General features: G+C 41.6%; 1 protein-coding gene across 1 annotated transcript in view; it reads right to left on the bottom strand.

The window, feature by feature from the left end:
- The window catches only part of pnpla8 (patatin-like phospholipase domain containing 8), an 85,982-nt gene that overhangs the window by 35,635 nt on the left and 31,879 nt on the right, over positions 1 to 18,468 (bottom strand). Inside the window, exons 4-6 of the mRNA XM_067999887.1 lie at positions 15,759 to 15,853; positions 3,991 to 4,162; positions 1,415 to 1,472 (exon numbers count right to left, since the gene is read on the bottom strand). Of these exons, the coding sequence (XP_067855988.1) occupies positions 1,415 to 1,472; positions 3,991 to 4,162; positions 15,759 to 15,853 (325 nt within the window). The remainder of the gene's footprint in view (positions 1 to 1,414; positions 1,473 to 3,990; positions 4,163 to 15,758; positions 15,854 to 18,468) is intronic.

Consider the following 18,468-nt stretch of genomic DNA (forward strand, 5'->3'; position numbering starts at 1 on the left):
TATTAAAAAATTCTGTGACTTTATGATCTACCCTCTTGTTCCCTTAACTGTTTTCCATAGCTATACAAGATCACCTTTCAGTCGCTTCCTTTCTAGGCTAAGCCCAAGTTTCTTCACTCTTTCCTCATAACTCAGACCATTGACAGTAATGATCAGCCTCGTGGTTCTTCTCTGCATTGTCTTTCGCATGTGAATGTCTCCCTTAGAGACCAGAACAGGACAAAGTACTCAAGGTGAGGTTTGACCAGGGCAATACAAGAGTTTAGTCACAACTTGAATTAATATGTAAGCTCCATAAGTCACAAAGATCACAGATGCAAATTAGTCAGCCTAGATTATGTGCTCAAGTCCTGAAGTGGGACTTGAACCCACAACCTGTGAATTCAGAGGAGAGAGAGCTACCATCTGAACCAAGCTGACATATGGTATAGCACAGCTGTTGTGTTCACCATCCCAAGAAAAAGGCTCCAGTAGGAGGAAAACCCACCAGGAGGGAAGCCCAAGAGATAATATGAATGCATACAAGAGGACTACATTTATCTCCAAACAGGGTCATACATTTTTGATCTTAAATGCATGCATAGAAGGTAATATTTTAATATTATATTTAGTATCAATGGTGGGGACTCTCAGAATAGCATTTATATCCACAAAATAAAAATCATAATCATAAGAGATTAAATTTCAATGCTCTTATTGGATAAAGTAAGCTATACAGGATCAAAGCGGGAACATTAATCTTCAAAGTCTAATCCTCAGCTCTCTTGCAGTCCGCCTTCTCCAACCATCCCAAAATTGCATACATCAGCCCTTCTCTTATATCCCTCAGTCCAGACCTCACCCTCTCTCCCAGAACACCGCCATTTCACTTCTTCCACTAGTTACAATTTTCATGCGAAGAATTACAGCAACTCAAGTAATGAAGCAAAATGACACTCTAATTGCTCACATAAATAGCTGATTTAACAATTTAAATTTAAGCTTGGTCTGTTTTGTAACTTGTACATTCGATTTGCATTACTGCTTGGTTTCACCTGTCACTGATTTTGAAAATGAGCAACCATTCCAGGATTTCCCATTATATTCATATACTTTCAGTAACTGGTTTGCTGCCAACTTTCCATTATCACAGCCAATTTTCTATCTATATTTTCTCCTGTAAAATTGATCACTAATTGTACTGAAGCAAAAGTCTACTCAGGGGAACATTTACCAAAATTATCTCTGTAAGGCAAAATATAGTAACACTTCCATCCTGTACGAATGAGATTTAGATCTATTCAATGCCAGAGGACATAATTTTTTTTCCATTGAAAGGCTGATGGCAATAATTACACGAGTACACAATACATTAAGTCAGTAAGCCGAGCACACATGCATTAGAATACAGACATTTACAACACAAAGAACTCACCTTAGGACTTTTAGGGTTCCTTGCAGTTTGAATTAAAAGGTCTTCACCCATTCTTTCCCTGTAATTGAGAACATTATTAGCCACAGTTAAAAAAGCAAGAGCCAAACTACAAGCTAAACCTCAACAAAAGATATAACTTCAAGGAGTTGTACCAATGATAGTTACTGTGTCAGTATGTATGTCCTAGACCTTGTGCTTTATAACCTACCAGCTGAATTTGTTCATCCAGGTCTCTGTCATAAATGGGAATAGAGTGGCAAAACTGTAATGTGACTGAACAGCTAAAATTAGCCTATTTCTGCAAATGGTGGTCTTTGAATAACAATTTAAAATGCAGCTCAGTGAGTTTCTTCATCCTATTAAATCAAAATTATATTAAAAAAAAGTCATGAAAATATTTCTGAATTGAAGCTTCAGTAGTAATATAGTGACACCACAGGTTTTAAAGTTGCTAAACAATTTCAAGTCCTTAGTAACTTTGATTTTGAAAGCTTTTACATGCTTCCCATTTTCTAAACTCAATAAGCACAGGTGTTTGCTTTGAGGAAATTGAAGAAAATATTTAGAAATGCAAATATGCAAGTTCCTTACTCTTAAAACAAGTATCCACCATACTTCACAAGAGTAGCTCAATCATTAACCAGGAGAAACCCCAAGGACGTTTTCCCAATTGAAGAGTTTATGGCTTCACCCATCATTTGGTTTCCTTTTCCATGGAATGTACAAACTCCTGGGACAATTAGTGACTCCAGAGGCCAGATGCCCTCTACGTGCTATCTTTTCCCTCCATCCCCAATACTGTTGAGCAACGATCCCTAAGTAAGATGAGTGTTACTGATGGAAGCTACAACTTGAACCCTGAAAATTTACCACCAAACGTTTCTACTTTGAACTTGATCTACACTTTTCCATGACCTACTGCATGGTGAAATAATCCCGGTCCGGTAGACAATGGTTAATTTTTCAGCGAACTTCAACAGGTAATAACAATCTCTAGAAAAGTCGTGTGTAAATGTTATCCATTGCTAGTCTGCATAGACATTTTAGAAATCAACAGAATGTTGTGGTGAAGGGGCAGAAGCTCTTATGTTCCTGCCCTAAACATGAAGGTGGAGGTGACCAAATTGCAGGTGTGAACCCCTTCTCATGTAGGATGGTGCATCCACATGCCACTGATAGTCCTTTTATATCTCACTTTGTATTATTTAGAGCCTTTTGTCCAGTTGTATGCTGCAAAGTTTCTTGCTTGCTTAAAAAATATGAAGTAAGACAGCTCGATACAAGTTGCAAGATTTAAATGTTTTGGTTGCAATATAATTTCAACCCATGGACTGCGTGGTAGGACAATTAACATTTTCATTTTTTAAAAAAAATCCAAACGTCTCCCTTCATCTCCCAAAGGTGCTGACTCATGGCGGGGTATGGTTCTACAAGTTCCAGCTCATTGTACTTCATCCAAGTTATCATTCTTTATACAAAAGCTTAGACAGCAAGAGTTAGCAGGATAGTCAACCATTGAGGCAGAAAAACAGAGCCCAATTTTGTCCTCATCCAGCACGCATGCGTATATAGCACAGGTCGCTGGACAATCAGGAGTGGGAACCCCAGCTTATTTTTAACCCCTCCTCAGCCCAGGGGAACTGAATCTAATTGCACTAAATCCAATTGCAGTGCTGCACCAGGAAAGGTTAACTGACTCAGCACACACCATGGATTGGATCAAACCGGAGACTGCACTGGTTTGCACAGCACAGTACCAAACTAGGTGTATTTAACCACTGGGTCATGGGGAGAGGGTTAGAGAACTTCCACCTGTTAATTTTTTTAAAATTGTGATCCACAACTGAAGGTATTCTGAAAACATTAGCAACACATTTACTGATCAATTTTCCCTTATTTTTCAAGTGTGAAGCCCTGAAATTGCATTAGCGATTGCACGGCCATGCCCACGTATGGTGTAGCCTTACCCGCGCTGGAAGCAGGGCAGGCTGGTCTCAACTGCAATTGTGAGGTTAGGTAAGCCTGCCACTAATTGTAATAGGAAAGCGGCTGCTGAAAGCACAATGTGCTGGCGGAGGGGATATTTGTTGGTGCAACAGCTCTGAAGCAGCAGGGCTATTGTCACCTTTACAAAAGAGTGCTAAACAACATTGTAAAATGGGGAACTGCAAGGAGCTAAATACAACTAAGATATCAATGTTTCTTACAAAAAAACACAAGTTCCCAGTTAACTTTGGGAAAGATAAACTAGAGGTTAGGAGGCTATTTTAGCTGGCCAGATCAGTGTATTAATGATGCTCCAATTTTATAACAAAGGGAATGCCAGGGGTGCTGTATGCCCAAACCTTGTGAATTTCAGGATTGGATGTCCTCATCATAATTCCTTTACTGCAAGGAGACTAACGCTAGCGGCAAATCAGCCTCCCTTTGGCCCACTTTTTATTAAACTGGCACTGTGACACACACTGACATGGGTGGCACCCTAAACGTCTGCCTTTGCTCACCCACAGCTGACTGCCGATGTGCCTAGTTTTGGGGAGTTATTATCAGAGAATATAAGGATATCCAAAACTTACTTCAGTATTTTTTCCCAGGGCTCGCTCTCATAAAAGGCGTGGCTCCAACCCATTTTCATAGTTCCCACTATCACGTTCTGTTTGAATACATCAGTTCCTAGCTTCCGGTACATTTCCTCACAATCATTCAGTGGAATCTGGAAAAACCCCAACATGAAGGCCAGTATGGCACCTGAAAATGATGATCACAAATCAATACAATCAGTCCACTTAAACCATGAAAAATACCCAACTGTACAATTATAGACCTTGACCTGTCCAACCAGTTATATCTGGAGAGTATTTTGAGCTGTACAATGCAAGGGTGAAATAACTGGTGGTGGTAGCAATTTGGGAGAACCAAGATTAGCACGCAAGTTGTACATTGGCACATTAAAGCTTACTGGCTTATGTGCGACTTTTCCTGCAATATACTGGCACCGATACGCTAAATGAGCTTACCGACAAATTGGAACCCATCATTATGGTGAGCAGACCTTCTTGCCGACTGTCTGTGCAGAAAGGTATTGTTGGCTGAAAAATATAATTCTAAAAAATGCTATTTACCCTAAATATACCTTAAAACCTTTTTAACCAAGGGAGTTACTGGACTTTTTTTTCATCACCTTATTCATGAGCAACATGTAACAACATTAGAGACAGAGCTAGTGATAGGGTGAGTCGGAGGATACACAGTTTTACAACAACAGTATTATACTACGTAATGAAGAAGGATTTTATTTAGAGTTTATTTTAACTTGAGTTTGTTGCAAGATTAGTTTTGGACCCAAATTTGCCAAGCCTTGGTATTGGGTTTTGGTTCCTGTTAGCACTGCTCAGCTGTGATGTCTTGCTTTTTTATGAAAATGAAAATTTGCATATAAGCCAATCAGCTGCGGATGTGATAGAAATTTTGCCTTGAATTTTGCCTGTGATTAAGCACAGAAGAAATGTGATGTGTCAGATAGGCTACAGTTGCTGGGTCAATTGAAATTCACAAGACTGAGATCAATAGATTTTTTTTTAGGCAACAGTATCAAGGGATATGGAGCAAAGGCGGGTAAACGGAGTTGAAGTAGTAGAATCAGAGGCGGCAGCTCAGAAATTACAAAATAAGTTGGGCAAAATTAAATGTAAACAAGTGTAAAGTATTGCACACAGAAAGTAAAAATGGGCAACACATGTTCTCCACGCATGGTGCTAAAATAACTAAGGATGAAGTTGAAAGAGATCCAAGAGTTTCAGCAGGCTTGATGCCCAACAACTGTAGGATAGCAATCAACAAGGCAAGCAGAATACTGAATTATATAGCCAAAGCAGTAGTGTACAAGTCAGAGTGTATAGTTCTCTGCAGTTGAGATCGGTATTGATCTAACTGAGTGTCAGAGCAGGCCCGAAGGACTGAATGGCCTACTCCTGTTCCTATGGTAAGACCGCACTTTAAGTACAGTGCCCAGGCACAGGGGGAGACATTAAAATACCAAGGAGTACAAAGAACGATTCGGCTGATCCCTAATACTGTGAAACTTGTATAAACAGACATTCCCAAAAAATGGAAACTTAATGACAGTCCCAAATAACTTCCAGTGTAACAGATACAAGCTGCACCTTAAAACCACAGACAGTGGCAAATTACAAACTACAGACAGCCTTCAATACACCGTCCATTTACAACTTAAAACATGGGCACACAGGTTAGCGTGAAGCTGCAGCAGGTGAAAGAAACGGCTTTTGTCGAATGGGGAGCTTTTTACCCAGCATCCATAGCAGCACAGAAACCGCTCTATCTCTGGGATGGAATGCTTGCACAGCTCCAGCCCAGGGATGGAGTGGTTTCTCTGCCGTTATCGATGCTGGGTAAAGGACTTCTCAATTGACAAAAACCTGGAACTGCACCGGGCAACACCACATCTCAGGCCACCAGTACGTCAGGTACTGATGAGCTGCTAACAGCCTCCTACCCACCCCCAGCACTTCAAACATTAGCAGCTGCAGCACACAGAGGGAGGGGGTTCCAGATAGGAGTCTGCAGGACATTAATCCCCCCGATTTGGCTAGGATCACCAGCCCTATGGCAGCCACCTCGCCCTGTGCAGGCTGCCAAAGTAGCAAATCCCAGGATCACGACATTCCTCCTTCAATGGAAAAGGACCCCAGGATGGCAATGAACTGGGAAACCCAATGAACAGAAAACAAACTGAAATCACATCCCACTGGCAGGGCTCCAGAATTAGGCACGATCCCAAGAGTGGGCGAAAAAAAGGAACGCTGCAGGATATACAGCCAACCCCAGGATTACATAGAATGCACAGCACAGAAACAGGACATTTGGCCCAAAACATCCATGACGGTGTTTATGCTCCACACGAGCCTCCTCCTTCCCCCCCCACTTCATCTAACCCCATCAACATATCCGTCTATTTCTTTCTCCCTCATGTGTTTATCTACCTTCCCTTTAAATGCATCCATGCTAGTCGCTTCAACTACTCCTTGTGGTAGTGATTTCCACATTCTAACCACTCTCTGGCCCCTAGTTCTGGTCTCCCCCGCAACTGGAAACATATTCTCTACATCTATCCTATCAAATCCTTTCATAATCTTGAAGGCTTCTATCGGGTCACCCCTCAGTCTTCTCTTTCCAAAAGAAGAGTCCCTGCCTGTTGAGTCTTTCCTGATTGGTATAACTTCTCAGTTCTGGTATCATCCTAGTAAATCTTTTTTGCACCTTCTGCAGTGCCTCTATATCCTTTTTGTAATATGGAGACCAGAACTGTTCACAGTACTCCAAGTGTGATCTAACCAAGGTTCTATAAGTTTAACATAACTTCCCTGCTTTTCAATTCTATCCCTCTAGAAATGAACCCAAGTGCTTTGTTTGCCTTTTTTATGGCCTTATTAACCTGCATCGCCACTTTTAGTGATTTGTGTATCTGTACCACCAGATCTCTCTGCAGCTCTACCCCATTTAGACTCTTATTTTCCAAGGAGTATGTGGCCTCCTAATTCTTCCTACCAAAATGTACCGCCTCACACTTATCTCTATTGAAATTCATTTGCCAATTACACGCCCATTTTGCAAGTTTATTAATGTCTTCCTGTATTTTGTCGCAGTCCTCCTCGGTATTAACTATACCTCCCAATTTGGTGTTGTCTGCAAATTTCCGAAATTGTACTTCCGACTCCTGAGTCCAAATCGTTCATATAAATGGTGAACAACAGTGGTTCCAGAAAAGATCCTTGTGGAATACCACTTCCCACCTCTTGCCAGTCTGAGTAACTACCTTTAACCCCTACTCTCTGTTTTCTGTTTTGTAGCCAGCTTGCTAACCATTCTGGTACTTGTCCCCTGACCCCACATGCTCTGACCTTAGTCATGAGTCTACTACACGGTACCTTATCGAAGGTCTTCTGAAAGTCCAAATATATTACATCTACTACATTACCCTTGTCTACCCTTTCTATTACTTCAAAGAATTCAATAAGGTTGGTCAAGCATGACCTTCCCCTTTGAAATCTGTATTAACTATTCTTTATTATACTTTCGGTTTCTAGATGTTTTTCTGTTACATCTTGGAGTAAGGATTCCATTATCTTTCCTACCACCGACGTTAAGCTAATTGGTCTATTGTTCCCTGGACTGGTTCTATCTCCCTTTTTAAATATAGGAATCACATTAGCTGACCGCCAGTCCTGTGGCACTATTCCCTTTTCTAAGGAATTTTTATATATATGTAATAGTGCCTCTGCTATCTCTTCCCTAACTTCTTTTAATATGTGTGGATGCAATCCATCCCAGGGGTTTTATCCTCTCTAAGTTTGATTAGTTTATTATCTCCCCCCTTTCTATCTTAAATGTCTTTATATCTTTTTTGATCTCATCTTCAAATGTCATGTCCACCATGTTAGTCTCCTTGTTAAATACTGAGACAAAGTAATTACTTAATATTTCTGCCATTTCGCTGTCATTACCCGTGAGTTTATCGTGGGTATCCCTTAGTGGTCCTATCCCTATCCTGATTTTTCATTTATTATTTATGTGTCTGTAGAATACGTTACTATTTCTTCTTACACTCCTTGATAATTTAAATTTTGTAATTTCTTTTTGCCTTCCTAATAGTTTTTTTTAAAAACTTCTTTCCTAACCTCTTCGTATTCCCTTTTGTCATTCTCTCCTTTGTTGTCTACGTACTTAGTGTATGCTTTTTTCTTTAGTTTCAATTTTGCCCTTATTTCTTTATTCATTCATGGTGAATCATTACTGGCTAGTTTGTTCCTGCTTTTTAGTGGGATATTTTTCTCCTGGACTCTATTGATCACCATTTTAAATATTTCCCACTGCTGTTCTATTTCTTTGTTTGTCAGTAAATTTTTCCAATTTATTTTCCCTAGTTCCATTTCCTCCCCTAAAATCAGCTTTTTTCCAATTTATTACTTTGGTCTTTGTCTTACTTATGTCCTTCACAATCTTTATCTTAAACCTTATTATGTTGTGATCGCTATTGCCTAGATGTTCCCCTAGGCTTACTTCTCTTATCTGTTCTGGTTTATTTCCCATTACTAGATACAGCAATGCTTCCTCTCTTGTTGGGCTTTTTACATTTTGGGTAAAAAAGACCTGCACACGGCGTAAAATCTCCATTCCCTGTACCTCTTTACTCTTCTTGCCAGTTTATTTGGGGGTAGTTAAAATCTCCCATGATTATTATTCTAAGTCCTTTAATCATTTCACATATTTGTTTAAATATTCATTCCTCCACCTCCTTTCCACTATTAGGTGTTCTGTAGTATACCCTTTTTAGCGTGATCGATCCCTTATCTTTTATTTCAATCCATATGGATTCGGTTTCTACCCTTCTGTTAGTGATATCCCTTTTTCTACTGCTATTATGTTATCTCTAATTAGTATAGCTACTACACCCCCTTCTTCCCTATCCTTCCTGATTATGTTATAACCTGCAATATTTAGTTGCCATTCCTGTTCTTTACGTAGTCATGTTTCAGTTATTGCTACAATATCTGGTTCCTCACTACGGATTATTGCCTTCAGTTCCCGCGTTTTATTTTGGATGCTGTATACTTTGCTGTACAAGCAGTTTAATTCATCTTTAATAGTTATTCTGTTTACTTTATTTTAACAATCCTTTCATATTTCTGCTTTATAACTATATTTGTTCCTTAACCATTTATGTTATCTTTATCCCTTACCCGGGTCTGACCTTTACACTCACTTCCTGTTTCTTTTACCTTTAGGCTTTTGTTATTGCTACCTGATCCCTCCCCCCACCATCTTGCTAGTTAAAAGCTTTATCCACCGCCCTATTCATCCTTTCCGCTAGGACTCTAGTCCCATTCCAGTTCAGGTGGAACCCATCCCAGCGGTACAGCTCCTTCCTGTCCCATGAAATGGAACCCCTCCTTCCCACACCAGTCTTTCAGCCACGTATTCACCTTTCTGATCGGTCTATCCCTATGCCAATTAACACGTGGCTCAGGTAATAATCCTGAGATTACCACACGTGAGGTCCTGCTTTTTAATTTAGTTCCTAGCTTCTGATATTCCCTTAGCAGGATCTCCTCCCTGTTCTTCCTTATGTCATTGGTACCGACATGGATCACGACAACTGGATCCTCCCCCTCCCTTTCCAAGTACCTCAGCAGTTGCTCGGAGATGTCCTTTACCCTTGTACCACATAGGCAACACACCCTCCTGGACTTTCGGTCGCGACTTCTATCCCCCTGACTATAGATCCCCTATGTCTACAATCTTTCTATTCCAATCCTTCCGACCTTGCACTGCCTCATGCTCCACAGTGCCATGATTAGCATTCTGGGCATCTTCCCTGCAGCCTTCATCCTTATCCTCACAGGTATCAAGTACCTTGTACCTGCTGGATAGGACCAGTGTCTCCTTCTCTACCTCTCCTAGGTTTCCACTACCCTGCTGACCAACAACCCCCTCCCTTATGTGTCGGAGCGTCTCTAACTCGCACTCCAGCTCAAAGACTCTGAGCCGGAAGCCAGAGTGTCTCAAGCCATTCATCCGGTTTACTGTACATACATACAATGACCATTTTGAAAATAAAGACACCTGCGAAAAAAGGACATGATGCAAGTCCCTTAGTTGTCCCTAATTTACAGGCTTCACTGTATTAGAGGTCTGAATTATAAAGAAAGACTGGGAGAAATTTGTGCTTTTCAGCTCAGAAAGCATGCATCTGAGACATGAACCTTGCTTGGAAAAGCAAAATCTAGAAAATCACTACAAATTAAATGAGGGTATGAGAAGGGGAAAAAGTTCCAAACGAATAAAATGCAAAATTAGGGCTGATATCAAAAAGTTCTTCACACAGAGTTAACAATATACACAATGGACATGTGGGCACACTAGTGGAAGCAAAACCACTGGAATTATTTAACAAATGGGTGCTGCAATGGGGGAAATGTAGGGTATTCCTGGATGGATGAACTAAGCTGGGAAGAATGGCCTTCTTCATGTGTAATTATCTTGTGACTGGAGAATGACAAATATAGTTTCAATATACTGCAACAAAATCAGAGTGAGGCAAAAACCTCGTAATTACAGGCCAGTTCAGCATAACATCCATAGCAGGAAAAATGCTTGAAGAGCGAGCTTGCATTTACGTAGCGTCTTCCACGACCTCAAGACATCCCAAAGCGCTTTACAGCCAATGAAGTATTTTTGAAGTGTAGTCACTGTTATATGGTAAGAAATGTGGCAGCCAATTTGTGCACAAAGTCCCACAAGCAGCAATGTAAAAATGACCAGATAATCTGTTTTAAAGGTGTTGGTTGAGGGATAATTATTGGCCAGGACACCAGGGAGAACTCCCTTGCTCTTCTTCAAAAGAGTGCCATGGGATTTTTTACCTCAGAGGGCAGACAGGGCCTCCGTTTAACCTCTCATCTGAAAGACGGCAACTCTGACAGTGCAGCACCCCCTCAGTACTAAACGTAAGTGTCGGCCTAAATTATGTGCTCAAGTCCCTGGAGTGGGGCTTGAACCCACAACATTCTGACTCAGACAAGAGTGCTATCAATGAACCACAGCTGGCATTCCACAAGATGCTATTAAAGGACACAGGTGTCATGGGGACTAGTCAGCATGGTATTAGAAGTAACAAGTCACTAATGGAATTTTTTAAGCTTGTGAACCAGCTGCGCCTCTAGCCAAGCTGTTCCAGTGCAGCTACAACACTGGCATCGACCCAACAATGTGGAAAATTGCCCAGGTATGTCCTGTCTACAAAAAGCAGGACAAATCCAATCCGGCCAATTACCGCCCCATCAGTCTACTCTCAATCATCAGCAAAGTGATGGAAGGTGTCGTCGACAGTACTATCAAGCGGCACTTACTCACCAATAACCTGCTCACCGATGCTCAGTTTGGGTTCCGCCAGGACCACTCGGCTCCAGACCTCATTACAGCCTTGGTCCAAACATGGACAAAAGAGCTGAATTCCAGAGGTGAGGTGAGAGTGACTGCCCTTGACATCAAGGCAGCATTTGACCGAGTGTGGCACCAAGGAGACCTAGTAAAATTGAAGTCAATGGGAAACAGGGGCAAAACTCTGCAGTGGCTGGAGTCATACCAAGCACAAAGGAAGACGGTAGTGGTTGTTGGAAGCCAATCATCTCAGACCCAGGACATTGCTGCAGGAGTTCCTCAGTGCAGTGTCTGAGGCCCAACCATCTTCAGCTGCTTCATCAATGACTTTCCCTCCAACATAAGGTCAGAAATGGGGATGTTCGCTGATGATTGCACTGTGTTCAGTTCCATTCGCAACCCCTCAAATAATGAAGCAGTCCGAGCCCGCATGCAACAAGACCTGGACAACACCCAGGCTTGGGCTCATGAGTGGCAAGTAACATTCGCACCAGACAAGTGCCAGGCAATGACCATCTCCAACAAGAGAGAGTCTAACCACCTCCCCTTGATATTCAACGGCATTACCATCGCCGAATCCCCCACCATCAACATCCTGGGGGTCACCATTGACCAGAAACTTAACTGGACCAGCCATATAAATACTGTGGCTACAAGAGCAGGTCAGAGGCTGGGTATTCTGCGGCGAGTGACTCACCTCCTGACTCCCCAAAGCCTTTCCACCATCTAAAAGGCACAAGTCAAGAGTGTGATGGAATACTCTCCACTTGCCTGGATGAGTGCAGCTCCAACAACACTCAAGAAGCTTTGACACCATCCAGGACAAAGCAGCCCGCTTGATTGGCACCCCATCCACCACCCTAAACATTCACTCCCTTCACCACTGGCGCACAGTGGTTGCAATGTATACCATCCACAGCATGCACTGCAGCAACTCGCCAAGGCTTCTTCGACAGCACCTCCCAAACCCGCGACCTCTACCACCTAGAAGGACAAGAGCAGCTGGCACATGGGAATAACACCACCTGCACGTTCCCCTCCAAGTCACACACCATCCCGACTTGGACATATATCGCCGTTCCTTCATCGCCGCTGGGTCAAAATGCTGGAACTCCCTTCCTAACAGCATTGTGGGAGAACCTTCACCACACGGACTACAGCGGTTCACCACCACCTTCTCAAGGGCAATTAGGGATGGACAATAAATGCTGGCCTTGCCAGCGACACCTACATCCCATGAACGAATAAAAAAAATCCAACAGATGGAGTTTACTTGGATTTTCAAAAGCAGCTTGACAAAGTTCCTCATATAAGGCTAATAAGGATGGTTAAAGCTAACTGAAAATTTGAGAAATCGTTTAAGTGAATTGAGAACTGGCTGGCAGCAGAAAAAAGAAAGCATTAATAAATAGAAAATATTCTGTAATGGGAAATGCTAACCAGTGGAGTTCCACAGGGATGTATTCTCAGACCCCCTGCTAGTTACCATATTTGTGAATGAATGTATGCAGCACTACTGAATTTCTTTATGACACTAAGCTCTGTGGGTAGATAATAAGTATGAAGCAGAATAGAACACGGCCCTCTTAAGATAGTCAATTATGTAGAGAGGCTGAGATAGCATAGACCATTTATTTGGATAAATATTGGATAGTCCATATCGGAAAAAATAACAGTAAACTCGTATAACATCGAACAGTCCTATTTTAAGGAGACACTTCTCTTTCATGTCTGGTCCCTGCATTTGAATTCAGCCCAGCAGAGGGGAAGGTCTCGCCTCTCTGCGAAGTGGAAGGGTTCGATGTGAAATGAGCTTTCATCTGTATCCACTGCGTTTCCAGAGCATCTGGTTGATGCTTTAACCAATTATGCTATTAGGGAAAGCCTTCATTGGTAGAGGCAGAAAAACATTTGAGAATGATTGTACCCAGAAAGCATCTGGTCAGCACGAGGTAGGTTTCAATTAGGCAAATCAGGAACCTGGATGCATCTGGAAGGCGCTGGATTATTTATCAAAAGCGATAGTGACATTGTGAGTATGAAGCAGAATAGTACATACACGCCTCTCTCAAGACAATCAATTATGTAGAGGTTGAGATAATGTAGACCATTTATGTGGATAAATATTGGATAGTACATATAGGAAAATATAACAGTAAACGTGTTTAACAACGAACGGTTCTATTTTAAGATGAATTTGAGGCCAATTATGGAGTATGACAAACAGTTTTGTTTACCACAGATTGGAAAGGATTCATCGAAGAGTGACAAGAATGACTGCAGGCTAAAGGGGTTAAATTACCGAGAAAAGACTCCAGCAACAAAATTTATCTTTACTGGAACAAGACTGAGGACAGACATGATCCAGGTTTTCAAAATAATGGAAGATGTAGCTATTTAACTTGCACTATGAGCACAAGATGAACAAACACAAGTACAAAATTCACAAGCCTCGAGTTTGTGTTACAGATCAGGAAAAACTTTCTTCTTTCTCTTGAGCCCATGAGCCCAATCCCCACTTCCTCCCCCTTCGATAGTGGATGTGTGAAACAGGCTCACAGAAACGACAGCTGATGCAGAATTGATTAGTACTTTTAAAATGGAGCTGAATCAATAACTGTTGGGGCGGGGGAAGATAGAGGGTTATAGAGATACTAACAGCACTGCTTGATTCTTTTTTGCAGGGGAGACAGGGGAATAAACTCAATGTTCATAAAGCAAGGGATCAACCGTTGATGTGGGAGGGATAATGTGTATGAAAGAATCTTCATACACGGGCTTTGGATTGAGCAGACTTGATGGGCCGAAGCACCTTTCCTTGCTATACATTTTCTTACCTTATTTGTCACTGTAGACAACAGGACAGTGAATCATTTACAATACTTTTATTTTCTAAAAACTGGGAACAAAAAAAAAGGGAGTTACATGCCATAATTAATTTTAAGTAGGACCCTTATAGGCAGCAGAGAGGAGATATTCATCTCATCACTCTGGACTGGATTCAATCCCAGGTCTCAAGGTGAAAGGATCATGTGAAAACTCACTGCACCACCTAGATCTCAGTATTCTTGGAAATTTTATCCATTTTCTCCCTTAATAAATTGGCTTGCACACTTTAATGACTCTGTCTAACCTGAAGGCCTGGATAGTCTGATGTGCATCCAAACTTTTGCTAAATATGAATCAAGATTCTTCTCCTTGGAATGTGCAGTTGGGAATCATCCTGTCCATCTTCTTTTGTTTTTAATTTTACTAATATAGGGCCCAGAACCACTGCTTTCTCAATGCATTGTCTCAGATGGAGCTGAATTGTTATCAACCAGTGCCCTCTAGTGGTCATGAACAGGACCTGGCGTGAATTTGGTTGAATACACTGCCCCTGTTAAAACATGAACCGACTTCTAATTATAGATAAGAAAACAGAAAAGTAATGAGGTTACATGGATAAATTAGATAAAAGGGTCAAGGGTTCTTTTAAATCAGATTTATTGATGAAATGTGGCTATTAGTTAGAATCTATAAGAGGTACAACAATTCATTTTCAAAGTACCCAGCAGCATCATGTTGATCAATCAATTTATTATTTTGTAGCATTAACTTCAATTTGGTGCGTTAAGTAATTTCCTTCCCAATGATTATTTAATGGCCTGGGGGTAGGGGGTGGAGAGGAGGGTGATATCAACTTGTTCCTTTCAAAAATTTTGGTCAAGGAATCATCCCCAACGCCGCTGCGGACAAGCCCCAGTTTTGAATTGCATCTATCGGTCTTTCGCTGCCGTAAGTACTTAAATGAGAATTTAATGCACAACTACAGATTCAAGTGTGGTACAGAAAGTTGCAGGTTTGGCAAGATCAATCCCCCATCCCAAACTGTGCTGCAGTGTCACCAGTTCCCAGAGACTTAGGCAAATGTTCCTAATGCAGTATTAAGGTAGCTGGACTGCAACATCACAGAAAATTATAGCCGAGGACAACACCAGGGAAGGAAGTTCTTCCATTTAGTGTTGGAAGCTGACAGTGTTACATCTTCCATGGCAGAAGAGTTTCAACTACAGAGAATATGCTTTGCCACCGAAATCCCTCCAGCAACTTTACCGGAGCATAATTACCAGACTCACCAGTCACGGGTCCAAACCGTCAGAAGGCAAATTTAGCACTGATGCCAAGAAGCCCTCGTCCCACAAAGAGTGACCAATGCAATGGACTTTTGGGCGAGATAGTAAAGGGAAATCCCTTGGAATCAAAATCATGTAAGGAACATTAAGATGCTTTTTACAGGAGTGAAACTGGAATAATGGGCTACAATGAGCTGAATGGTTGTCCTCACTCATATCTATATTGAGGCATATTCAGTTGCCCCCCCCAACCCAACCATGTAACCTACCTGTGCTAACCCCGCAGATGTAGTCAAAGAGTTGAAAGACTTGTTTTCCTGTCAGTTCTTCAAGTTTACGAAGAGTCTGAAGAGCAATCAGTCCCCTGCGACAAATAAAACATTTCTTTCAAACTTGCTTCATCTATTTTCACATCCAAGTTCACACCTTCTCAGTAAAAGTAAAAACTAACAATTTCTAAACTAAGTAATGCAACAAATATTCTTGCTATAATCAAAATACTATATTCTATTCATTGCATATGAACACCAATTTTTAATGTTCTCAACTCGAGTTATGTACAAATTATATAAATCTACCTGTTATAATGGCAGGTTACTTGCCATTGATGAAAGTCATACTTGGAATGAAGCACTTAATGCATTATGGTTATTCACAAATCAGTGCAGCTAATTGGGAAACATTTTTTCCTCTGTTTAAATTATGGTGAATTGGTTATATTTAGTACTGAGTGTTTGCACAAAGTCTGTATCAACAACACTAGACAAGTTGTACCTGGAGATACAGAGCTGTACGAAGAGGTAAAACACCCAAGGAGGACAGAGCAGGAGATGCAATAATGGATTCAATGCTTAAGGAGCTGGATTACCACATGAGATCCATTTGGTCTCAAAGGAGTCTAGTACCCCAGTGATGAGCCAGACTTCAGAAATTTATTAGTCAGCTCCATGGGCTCAGTCCACCAGATAAAGATCTGCAAGATCAGCCCCCGGAATGGAGACCTTCCCGCCAAACGTGAGACAGAAAGACGACGGCATAAGAGAAGTCAACGCATGAAGAGGACATTCAGCCTGCTCCATCCAGAATCCATGTATGATTATTCCATCATGGATTTCATTCCCACACCACCTTGTTGATCCCCTAATTTGCAGAACACTAATTTCCTTTCACAACCTCCCCTGAAAAACAATCAAGCAGTGTTAAATATCTCCATAACTCCCAGTCAGGCTTCTCAACAGATTCTCTCTCAATATATTTCCGTGCAAGATCAGGGAAGAAAATTGGGATGGAAAAAGGAACCCATAAGGTTATAAATTATAGAACACTTCTATGATACATTTTTAAAATTTAAACTGTAGCAAGGGCAAGGCTTTTTTTTTAAAAATGGAAGCCATGCCCACTGATTGTCAAATTTGCTTTTGTCCTTTTAGCTTAACGGCACGTAGGCTGCACACAAACAACTCAGAGTAGTTCACTTATTGGTGCTCCTGCAACTGGCCTCAATGTCCTCCCCTTCTGTCACCAGCATGTTGTGGCTGCAGTACAAGATGCACTGCAGCAGCTCACCAAGATTACTTCAAGAGCATCTTCCTCCCTTGCAACCTCTACCAACGAGAAGGACAAGAGCAGCAATGATGTTGGAATAGCATCACCTTCAAGTGAGCCGTCAAGTCACCCACCATCTTAACCAGGACATATATCGCTGTTCCTTCAGTGCCACTGGGCCAATATCTTGGAATTCCCTACCTAACACCATTGCGTGAGCACCATTACCACAAGGACTGCAATGGTTCAAGGAGAAGGCCCACCACCTCCTTCTCGGGGCAACTAGGGATGGCAATAAATGCAGCCTTGTTAGTGTCGCCCTTATCCCAATAAATTTTAAAAAGTCCAGAATGCTAAATTAATTGGGAAGATTGGAGTCATTTAAGCAGTATAATTGTCTTTCTAAGGGAATCTTCAAGCCACATAGTGATTTTAGAACTTAATAGATACAGGGGATTGTTTATAAGGGATAACCTAATTGAAAAGTTGAGATTGCACCGTAAACCACAAGAATGACATATTCAGGTGATTCATAACAATTATGTGAACCCCAAAATTAGATTACTGCCTCAAAATTGATCCTTGGTACCTTTTTCACATGTACTATAAAGGGCCTTTATTCACTTTGTTACTTTTCGTCTGCCGTCACCTTCTGTCCTTTTGTTATGCAATGTTAATTCTGGGGAATAGGTATTGCATGATTTGGCCACAACGGGAGTATTGTGTCTAGTTTTGGACACCATACTTCAGGAAAAATGTGAAGGCCTTAGAGAGGGTGCAGAAGAGATTTACTAGAATGATTCCAGGGATGAGGGACTTTAGTTACCTGGATAGACTGGAGAAGCTGAGGTTGTTCTCCTTGGAACAGAGACAGTTGCGAGGAGATTTGATAGAGATATTTAAAATCATGAAGGGTCCAGACAGATTAGATAGAGAGAAACTGATCCCATTGGTGGAAGGGTCAAGAACCAGAGGAGATAGATTTAAGGTGATTGACAAAAGAACCAAAGGTGACATGAGGAAAAACTTTTTTACACAGCAAGTGGTTAGGATCTGGAATGTGCTGCCTGAGGGGGCGGTGGAGGCAGATTCAATCATGGCCTTCAAAAGGGAACTGGATAAGTACTTGAAAGGAAAAAAATTTGCAGGGCTACGGGGAAAGGGCGGGGCAGTGGGACTAGCTGGATTACTCTTGCATAGAGCTGGCGCGGATTTGATGGGCCGAATGGCCTCCTTCCATGCTGTAACCTTTCTATGAACTCTGTCTGTAGGCAATACATATGAAATACAAATTTAAAATGGCTTCTCTTGACTGCCCTCTGAAGAAATTTCTGTTGCCTTTGTGGGTCTTGGGGGGGTGGAGCAAAAGGGGCCGGGGGAGGAGTGGGTGGAAACAAGTGACGTTGTTTGGAGCATAGGTAGTAGCTTCAAAGG

Source organism: Heptranchias perlo, chromosome 18 (genome assembly GCF_035084215.1).
Source record: "Heptranchias perlo isolate sHepPer1 chromosome 18, sHepPer1.hap1, whole genome shotgun sequence".
Classification (NCBI taxonomy): Eukaryota; Metazoa; Chordata; class Chondrichthyes; order Hexanchiformes; family Hexanchidae; genus Heptranchias; species Heptranchias perlo.